The 10,615-nt window shown below is 46.6% G+C and overlaps 1 protein-coding gene across 2 annotated transcripts; it reads right to left on the bottom strand.

The window, feature by feature from the left end:
- Positions 1 to 3,893: 3,893 nt before the first annotated feature.
- Sox17 (SRY-box transcription factor 17) lies at positions 3,894 to 10,029 on the bottom strand. Of its 2 annotated transcripts, XM_021167224.3 has the most exons (3): positions 9,521 to 10,029; positions 8,318 to 9,170; positions 3,894 to 5,885 (listed from the first exon to the last, which is right to left on the bottom strand). In XM_021167224.3, exon 3 carries the CDS (start codon positions 5,806 to 5,808, stop codon positions 4,933 to 4,935), a length of 876 nt encoding a protein of 291 aa, XP_021022883.1. In that variant the 5' UTR covers positions 5,809 to 5,885; positions 8,318 to 9,170; positions 9,521 to 10,029; the 3' UTR covers positions 3,894 to 4,932. The 2 variants fall into 2 exon arrangements, with proteins under 2 accessions (XP_021022883.1, XP_029336129.1); XM_029480269.2 differs by lacking the exons at positions 8,318 to 9,170; positions 9,521 to 10,029 and adding an exon at positions 6,321 to 6,820.
- Positions 10,030 to 10,615: the final 586 nt, after the last annotated feature.

Here is a 10,615-nt window from a genome sequence, read left to right on the forward strand (position 1 = left end):
GATTCTGAGTTTATGTATGAGACACAGTTTGGATTCAAAGCTCTTTGGCTATTCAGGAAAAACAAGCACACAGCAGCCTTTTCACTTAGAAGAGGAGGGGAAAGTGTGATGGTGGAAAAAATGGAGGCAATGCAGCTGGACCTCAGAGCAGAGATCCAGTGATGCTCAGTGGTTCACAGGCACATGCCTGCCCCATTGCCTAGGAGGAACTTGAGCCCATCCCTCATTCTCCTCCAGATGAGAACACTGAAACCACTTTTCTTCAGAGGAATCTTTTGGCTCAGAAGGAAGAACCTTGTAAGCAGGAAGAATAAATTTGTACTGAAATAATGGTTGTAAAGTACCTCTCCCTGTCCACTACTGTCAAAACAAATCAATGGAGCTGAGCATGAAAGATGCTGTCTGTGACACACAGTTCTGAGTATTTAAAAAGAAGTGAAGCATGTAAAAATTTAAGATTTAGAAAATCCACTTGCATCTGAGCACTCTATTCTACTTTCCCTGCCTGCCTTTGCTTTTCCTTACAAGTCCCACAACAGATTTAAATAACACATGGAAGCAGTTTGCAGAGTAAGACGAAAATAAATAAAATATCTTTATTGTGATATCACCTCAGCTACTTTATTTGAAGTTTAGCACCTGATGGTTTTAAAGAGACTATTCCACATCCTCATGGGGGAAAACAGCTTTATTGTTAGTGTTTGCAGAGGTGTGTAGATTCCACATCATTCTGACATCTGGATATATCTGGCCAAGAAGAGGCTGTGTTCCCACCTCTAGACACGTATAACAAGCTTTGAAAATGAAGATGAAGAAAGAAAAATATATACCCACAATGAACTTATTTCCAAGATAAATAAATTTGATATATTAAGAGAAAAAAAAAGAATAGTTGTGGGCTGGAGTATACCTCAGTGGGCAAGCACCTGCTCAGCATGTGTCAGGTTGTGAGTTCTATCTACTTCCATGATCACTAGCTAGGCACTTGGCTCTCTTCATCTGAATGTAGCAATGCACAGGTGTGATGAGGCCAGAGTCAGACTTCCCATTTTTGTTCTCATTTTATATGCTGTCTGTGCTGGCTAGCTTTATATCAACTTCACACAAGCAAAAGTTCTCAGAGAAGAGGAAGTCCGATTGAGACAATGTCTCCATAAGATCAGAATGTATGCAAGACTCTAGAGAATAATTTAAATTTATGATTGATGTGGGAGGGCCCAGCCCATTGTGGCCATCCTATGTTCTATTAGAAAGCAGCTGAGCAAGATATGGGGAACAAGCACTGGCCTGAGCTGCTCTTCTCTAAAATTGGGCACACGGAAGCAGAAGCCTTCCATGACCTCTGCATCAGCTCCTACCTCCAGGTGCCTGCCTTCTTTGAGTTCCTGCCCTGACTTCCTGATGGATTATGGTATGGAAGGAAGTATAAGCCAAATAAATCTTTTCCTACCCAACTTTTTTTTTTGTCATGCTGTTACATCATAGGAGTAGTACCTAAATAACACACTGTCTTTCACTTTAATAATAAAGTCTCAGATAGGTCTCAAACCGTTTCCTGACTTTGCCACCAAGGCCTGTATTCCTTGAATTAAAAACAACAGATGTTTTAGAAGTCTGTAACTAAACTACAAAACCCCCTCTCCTTAAAAGAAAAAAAAAATCATTCCCACTTACAGCGTACCTGGACTCTTCTGATTGATTTTTGTTTTTGTTACAATTGTTTTGTTCAGTGATCAAGTTTGCAGCGGATCGAGTCTATCTTGGTGCTTGGAAAGCACTCTAACACTGAACTACAGCCATAGCTTCCTTGTGTTGGATATTCTGTACTCAGTCCTTCAGTTCCAATAGGGCAGGTGTGAGCTGGAAAAGCTCAGCCCTCTCCCTGTTCAGGAAATTCCGGGCCTCTCTTCTCCCTCTCTGTGGGGTTCCTAAGTGCAGTTCCTCCGTGGGGCTGGTTAAATGGTAAGATTGGGCTTTTTACACAATTGTCCACAACACAAGAAAAGGCGCTCCTACAAGTCAGCCCTAGGGATGCCATGTTTCCGTTCCTTTCACCTTTGAATGAGTTAGAGCAGCAAATCGCACGCAGATTAAAACATGGAAAGGAACGATCCACCGGCTTCTCTGGGATCAATCGTGAAATCTAGCAATCACTATCACAGTGGCACCAAGAAAAGTTTACATCTTCATCCTGCCAAACATTATAGGCTCCCTTTAAATTCAAGAGAATAGTATCTGTTAGTTAAGTCATGTGACTCATGTGACTCATAACAAAGAATTCCTCATAGAAATAGTTCTTTGATTCAAATATCTGATGCCTGTCATCTGTTTTGGATGCTTCAACTGTCTGTGTTATTTGCTGATCAACACCAAGGCTTCTGTAACCCGTGGATTGCTGGAAAGAGTCACATAATGCTAGAATTAAGTCTAACTACAAAGAGTGTGTGCTTTGTTTGCATGTTACTAGGATTCCTGTAGAAGAATTCCTGTTTTTCTCAGCCAATCATAAGAAGGCAAATATGCAAACATATAAAGTTGCTTAGAACCCAACAGAAACCTGCCCTAGATGCTCACATCTATTTCTAAAGGATCTCAGAAAGACGCAGTAGGGAGCATGGTGGCCTTTATTGGCTGTTTTTCCTCCATACAAGGGTGAAAGAAAAATGAGATGATATCAAAGGACAAAACAACCATTAGCAGATTCTTTGATCACTTTACCTGAGTGCTTGAGGAAAGGAACTAGCCCAAAGTCTCTACTTACAAAAGTTGTCTGTGAGGATGAAGAGACCTCCATCTGTATAGTAACATTGCCTCAATAATTTTAGCTGTCTTGTCTTCCCATCCACACCTTTGGAGTGGTTAATAATGCAATGTAACCTGATTTTGGACTTTGCCATAAGCATTAGAGATTCTTTCTCTCTTTCCCCTTTACCTACTTACCTTCTTTACTTTAAGAGTTAAATTTCCAGCAGTTGTTTCTTTGGATTCACACACTAAAATGTCTAGAGAAATTTGAACTAGCCATGTGGCCTTGAAGGTGAGCATGGACAAATCCTCTGCTCATTACATAGTCTACTGAGAACATCTTGGAAATCCCTGTAAATGAACTTATGTTCAAGCAGAACAACCACTCTGGGATGAAAGAAACAGTGTAGAGCAAGGAGAGCACTAAATAAACATCAGCCTGGAAGCCAGATGTCTTGGTACATGCCTTTAGTCACAGTACATAGGAGGCAGAGGTATGCAGATCTCTGTGGGTTTGAAGCCAGCCTGGTCTACATAGTGAGTTCCAGGACAGCTAGAAAACAACAACAACAACAACAAAAAGTAATAATAAAATGAGACAGGTTGTAGAGACTCTGGTTTTCATGCCTAGTGTCAGGGGCTAGGAGGGAGAAAGGAAAGGGAAATAGGTTAGATAAACTCCCTGGGGTGAACTTTAAATTTCTAAATAGAAATTTTAAAATGATTATAGTCACTAGAAATTTCCAACAAAGTAGGCTCAACCTTTTGTCACTGAAAATTTCTACCCTTCTGTGCCTAGTAATCAGGAACCCCCCTTTAAAATGTTACCCTGACATTTCCATGGACCCCTTCTAATCCATCACCTTCAAGTTTTCCTTCATCTAAATACCTTACATGCTGACCAGAATGTGAATTCTAGTGCCCACCTATGCCCCCTACACAAAGAGACTCTGTAAATACATTAGGAGTTAGCAACTGGACTGGGTTTGCAGCTCAAAGGTGGTTCTCTTATCTCCCTTGATGAAGCTGTGGCTTCAGTCCCCAGCCTGTATGGGGACTGGAAAATGAGAGAATAGCACCCTACTGGGAGGCTTGCTCAGACCCAAACTGTGCAGAATAACACTAAGGAAACACCTGGCACAGGAAAAGCCCACAAGCCAGCAGTTCCTATGATGGTCATGTGGAGCGCAGCAGTCAGCACCGCATATTTGCAGGGGCTAAGCCTTGTACCTGTTTCTTCCCAATAGGATGGATGCTGGTTGGTGTCTTCACCTGTGTAAAGCACACCACACACAAATCACTCTAGGAGAATCTTGAGCCTGAAAACTGCAAAATGAGGGAACACAATCGCCTACACTTGCTAGCTATAGCAAGATGCACGGTTGAAATTACATATTAAAGTTCACTAACAGTCACAACACAAACTTTATTTTGATTAGTTTCTCTGACTCTAAAAATGTGGGAATTAAGGCAAATTTTGTGGGAAGTGGGATCAAGACTTTTGGAAGAAAAGACAAACAAGAAAGAGTTATATCTGAAAAGCTCTTTTGACAGGTGTCGAGATGACTGAAAATCCGAAATTTTTGAACAGCCTCATTAAAGTGTACAGAATTAAAAACATTTACAGTATCATTTTTAGAAACCAATATTTGGAATGTACATAGCAAGTTCATTCTTTGAGAATTTTTCTCAGAACAATTATATCACATTTGAACACCCCTCTGTTTGTGTTTAGGGTTTCTTAGATGCATTTTCTTACCATTGTAAGAAAAATGGAAATTTTACAATTAATATACAGTTCTAATTGTATAATACTTACTGTTGATCTTTAATTTGGTAAAAACCGATGCGATCGATTTTAAAAAGATTCCAGGATTTATTTAAGATTGAGAAAACACGCATGACAAAATTTCTCTAGATCAATACACTTTCAAGAAATGGAATAAGTCAGTGAGATATTTCAAAACTGGCTAAAACTGGACAGTGATTGTGGGGAGCAAGTCCCTCAAGGAATTTAAAACAAAAATCTCGTGTAGCCCCTCAACTGTTCAAGTGGCAGACAATAAATTACCATAAATTATATGCCAAGGCAACTTAAAAACAAAACAGCTTGACGCTAAGGATTTCCTTAGCGCTTCCAGGAAGTGTGTAACACTGCTTCTGGCCCTCAGGTCGGGTCGGCAACCGTCAAATGTCGGGGTAGTTGCAGTAGTAGACCGCTGAGCTAGCGTCTGACACCACGGAGGAAATGGCTCCGTGGCTGTCTGAGAGGTTCACTCCGCAGTCGTGTCCCTGGTAGGGAAGACCCATCTCGGGCTTATACACAAAGGGCAGATACTGTTCGAATTCCGTGCGGTCCACCTCCCCTAGGAGCTCAGTGGGCTGGTTGGATTCCGCGCCATCCCGGCAGGGCAGAGCCTCGGGAGGGGGCGAAGGTTGCCCGGGGCCGTGCGCTGGGTGCTGCTGCTGCGGTGGCGGCGGCGGTGCCTGCGGTTGCAGCGGCTGCTGGGGTTGCGCGTGGAAACCGCGTCCGGCATTTGCGGCGGGCGAGCCCATCGCGCCGTAGTACAGGTGCAGAGCGCTGGGGGGCGCCAGGATCCCCGGCATCGCAGGGCCCGAGGGGTCCGGCCCCACTCGCATGGGGCCAACGGGCGGCTCTACGGACACTGCATAGTCCGAGACTGGAGCGTAAGTGTAGGTGCCGGCCGCCTGGCAGTCCCCTGGCAGCGGGGCTGCAAAGAAAGCCGAGTCCTGCTCCACGCCATCCAGCGGGGATGTGTCCGGAGTGGGCAGAGGGTAGCCGTCGAGAGCGGGCGCGCCCAGTCCCTGGCAGTCCCGGTAGTGGGGGCCCATGTGCGGAGACATCAGCGGAGGACCGGCCGGATAGCCCGGCTCCGGGAAAGGCAGAGCCAGGCCATCCATGGCCACTCGGGCGCCCTCGGGACCAAGTGCGCCGGCCTGGGGCTCGACGAGAGCGTGCAGGAAGCCTCCCTCCACCCGCTTCATGCGCTTCACCTGCTTGCGCCGCCGCGGCCGGTACTTGTAGTTGGGGTGGTCCTGCATATGCTGCACGCGCAGCCGCTCGGCCTCTTCCACGAAGGGCCGCTTCTCTGCCAAGGTCAACGCCTTCCAGGATTTGCCTGCCGGGAAAGGTGGAGAGGCGCGCAGGGTTACCCGAGTGAGCTCTTGCACCCTGACCCCTCTCCCGTGCAACCTCTCACTGAGCTAGCAGGTGAGAAGCCCGGTCCTATTCGAATGAAAGAGTTAGATCGCGTCCTTACAGGACGCCTAGAAGGGGCTTCCTCCCTTACCTTTCTCCCCTTAACTCGAAAAACTGTCAAAGTCCCCTGATCTGGGAAGGGGTCAAGCCAGGGCTGTGCGGGTTACCACTCTAAAATGCTGAGAAACCCTTACATTCGCTCCTATGGCCCAAAGACCAGACTCAAGGGTTACTTTGGCAAGAGAGGGAGCTGGAGGAAGGGATTGGGTCTACAGCACACCTCTTGGCTCAAGGAAGTGGCTCGGAGATTCTCTGGAGTGCGCCGGTGCCCTGGATCCCCCCTGGTCCGACTCACCTAGCATCTTGCTTAGCTCTGCGTTGTGCAGATCTGGGTTCTGCTGTGCCAGCCGCTTGCGTTCGTCTTTGGCCCACACCATAAAGGCGTTCATTGGCCGCCGGATGCGTGACTCCGCTTTGGCTCGGCCGGAGGTCCCGGCTGGCGCCCCGCTACTCGCTACCACCTCGCCTTTCACCTTTACATCCCCGAGGGGGCTCAGGGACTCGGCCCAGGGACAGGGGCCCAACCCTGCCATCACCGCGGGCTGCGCGCTCCGAGGCTGGCTCTGGTCGTCACTGGCGTATCCCGCATCCGGGCTGCTCATGGCTCTCCAGACCGACCCCGAGCTCTGCTATGGCCACGGGACAACGCCGCTTCCCCCGACCCAGAGGCAGGGATCGGAAGCTAGCCTGGAGATGCCCAGAGGAACTCGTAAAGCTGAGCTGGTGCGACCCTCCCGCTGCTCTCCCGGTCGACCTAACCCTTAGCCTAATCCGCGCGGGAGGTCTATCCAGTGACACTGCGGGTGTCTCCCGGGCCGCGGGCCCTTTTCTTTAGGGACGCGGCCAATGGCGAGGTGGGGGCGGACCGGACCCTAGTCCTTAGGCCCCCGCCCAGCCAGTGGTCCGAGTCCCAAGTCCCACACCCGCCCCTTTCCCCTCCCCCGGCAGTGTTCTGGCTACACCTGCCAGGGGAAAAACTAGCTGGAGCCGGGCTCTGGCGCCAAGACCTCTTGGGGAAATAGGAAGGATGAAATTCAGATGTCTGGAGGTGCTGCTCACTGTAACGGAAGATTGAAGAACTAGTCCAACGTTGTTCACATCAACATACTAGGTATAGGTATTTATTCCATTCTTTTAAAAAAATTATTACCGAAGGTAATTAACTTAGCATGATTTTTCAGAGAAAAAAAAATTCTGTTCTTCTCCCAAGAACTCATCCATCATGCTTATATTATAATAAAAATGTCCAACGTAAATAACAAATTGTAATAAAACAAAGTTTAATATAAAATGCTATATCACTAATATATCACTACTCAATAAGAGCTCAAGTCAACCCTGAGGAATTTCAGTATGAAACATAAAAAATATAAAACAAAAGCTCCTTTTGTGTGTTCGGCAAAAGAGGCAAGATCGGGTTTTATTTCTAAAGACTTGCAAGGCCATGATTCCATTCCAAACACCACAAGATTAAAATGTAAAATAAAGTGCAAAGACAGAAGCACTGTGGTGTTCCTCAGAGGAAAAGGATCAGTCCATTTAAGCAGCAAATCCACAGCGTTTAAGAAGGTTACCCTGACAGATGGTTACAACGTTTTCTTAAGACTGGAATAAAAAGCTGACCACCCTTAAATTTATTTTAAACCTGAAAGTACTTTGCCACGGGCTTCAAAACATGCCTTCCTACAATGCTTATCCCAGCAACCACTGAGCACCCTCCAAATATTAGCAAACGCATTTAGTTCCAGACGTAGTCTTTTTCAAGGGCAGCATTATAGATTCTAGGAGAGGAAAGGGAGACTCGCCTGTTAAGGCAGACACTGGGAGAGTGTTACACACACTTAGCAGCCCTCCTTCAGACCAGGAGCTCCAAAAGCTCTGTGTAACATTTGAGTTTGTTTGCATGTTTGTGTTGTTCTCTACCAGATCCAACAGTCATCCTTGGGTAGTTTTAAGGTAGGAAAACTCAAAGGAACGGTGATCGAGCTCAGTTAGAATGCTTATCTAGCACAATTCCGCAGGAAAGACAGTCTATGAGATGCCTAGTACCTGTGATTCTATAATTCCAGCATTTGAGATTTGGGGGCAGAAAAAATATGTTCATGATTGGTCTCAGCTACATATGGAATTAGAGGCCAGCCTGGGCTACATGCAACCCTGTCTTGAAGGAGAGGATGAAAGGAAGAAAGGAAGGGAGGGAGGGAGGGAGGGAGGGAGGGAGGAAGGAAGGAAGGAAGGAAGGAAGGAAGGAAGGAAGGAAGGAAGGAAGGAAGGAAGGAAGGAAGGACTCACCATGTCAGTTTCCAAAGCAGACTTTCTTCACTGTGAATCGCTGATTGAAAAGTCTTACTTATTTGTATCCTTGAGGTGACATGCTGAGGTTTTCCTGTGTTATTTCAGAGACCAAATCTGGCTGACTGGAGGTTTCAAAAAAGCACAGAGCTTTTGAGAGCTCCTGGTCTGCAGTTTCTGGAACTACTTTGTCTCCAAAGAACTCATACAGAGCCAGCTTTTCTCTAATTTGTTATGTTATAAAGCAGTGGTGACCCTCCCTCCCATTTAAGCTGGAGGTTGTGCGATAGTAGTTAAAACTCCAGGTCTGTAAGATTCACACAAAGGGGGTAAAATTGAATCTGCTTTAAGAAATCAAAAAAATGGTATTTTAAATTGGTAATTTAAAAGCAATTGGTCTTAAATCTAACTGATAATGGGCTTTTCCTCAAAGCTTTTTATTTTTTCTGAAAAACATTGGCTTGAAAGTAAAACAAAAAAATGCATTTCAGATGTTTAATCAAGGAAACTATAAGGGTAGAAATAGCAATTTTACAAATCGATTCTCTAGTCAGGTGCTCTTTAAGAAAAAAAAAATCTATCTCTTCTGTTGTTAGTTTTGAGACAGTCTCCCCATGTAGCTCTCCTGCCTCTCAGAAGCAGGGACGCAGTCCCTCACCTACACAGTGATTCTTCTCTTTTGTATCTAGTAATGGACATCTTTTCAAAGATCTCAGAGCCGAATTTTCTCTTTCCGTGTTTTTTTTTTTTTTTTAATAAACTACGGGTTTTATTTGAAATGACGATTGAAATCAGTAGCGGGTCCAGAATGCATTTTCTCTGTCTTCCCTGTCTTGGTTGATTTCTCTGAAAACTAAGAGACAACAGAAATATAATTCAGGTGTAGGTCTAGAAAATGTATTTACACCATTTTACCTGGGTACCTAGTTCTGTTCGTGCTCCATAAAAGGAACTGAGAAAGTGGTTAGAAAGAAAGCCCGGGCGGGGATGGGGAGGCAGCGTTATTTACAAGCATCCCTGAAGATTAACTACTGATCTTTCTGAGGGAAAGCACAAACACACTAGGAGTCCAAGCGACCACTTTTGGGCTCTTCCCCGTTCCGTAAAACAGCCTCCCCTGGAGTCCCTAGGTAGCACTTTACTTAACAAATCTGCCAGGAAATGGCGCTTTCCCAAGACTAGTCCCCCTTCCCGTCCTCTTACCTAGATCTAACTTCTGGTGACCATTCTCTTGATAGATACTTTGGGAGGAGTGTTGGGGCCAACCGCACTTCAGACCCAACAGCAGTGTGAGTGGGCCATATTTCAGTTTCTTCACTAAATGGGTGTTGGAAGCCGAGCTCGGGACGTTATCAAAGCCAGCCACAAATGCCACAAGTAAAGAAGCAAACATCCGGAGCGGCTTCCTGCAAGCCTTGCTTCCCTCAACACTAGAGATTTACTGGGGTGGGGGTGGGTATCTGGACTAGAAGCCTGGCACGCCTGTCTGCTGTAGCCCGCAGCGGTGTCACACTCAAACAGTGCAGGATTTCTAGGTGGCTTCTGCCTAAGCCACATCCCCAAAGTAGACCTGAGGCTCGAAAGGCTGGGGCAAGGAAGCGACTAATGTAGAAGCTGTGCCCTCAACCACTTGGGGCCTGTAGCAAGCGGGTTGGTGACCAACTGTGTCTCCGAAGTGGGAGAGTCGAAGCCACTCTTCTACAGCGAGCCTCAGAGTGAGCGGTTGATTTCTCGAAGTTTTTGTGGTTTGGGTGTTCTGATGGCCAAAGCCTGTTAAAGGACACTCAAGTCCAATTGCACAGGATCCGTGGGCACTCAAGCAGATCCGTGGTCTGTGGAGAGCAAGTTCATGAGGGCGGAAAAGGGAGCGTGGGCTGTCATCGCGGAGACAGCCCCCGGCGGACTCTAAGATAAAAGAGACAATAGCACCACTGGACGATCTAAAATACGTGCCTCAGAGTCTGCCTCTGAGAACACCGAGCGTCGTGCCCCGGGCTCCTCACCTCCCAGGTAGGGCCACTCAGAGCGATGCGGTTGTTTGGCACCTTTCACCCGGGCACCAAAAGGCGCAGTCTCTTCTCCCCTTTATACCTTTCGCGCTCTTCCCAGTCCCTGGTCAGTCCCCAGTGGGTCGGAGATGGAGATGGAAATTCGGGAACTTGAGAGGAGAGAAAGAGTGGCAAGAAAGACAGTGGTCACCGGCCCCCACGGTGGCCCAGAATATTCAGGTCAGACCTGCAATCTTCGCTTTGCTAGCCTCTCCCGTGGGAGCTGAGAACGTTTGACCCTAAGATTAAC

The sequence above is a fragment of the Mus caroli genome, unplaced genomic scaffold (genome assembly GCF_978045245.1).
Source record: "Mus caroli unplaced genomic scaffold, Mus_caroli_1 scaffold_1, whole genome shotgun sequence".
In the NCBI taxonomy this organism is placed as follows: domain Eukaryota; kingdom Metazoa; phylum Chordata; class Mammalia; order Rodentia; family Muridae; genus Mus; species Mus caroli.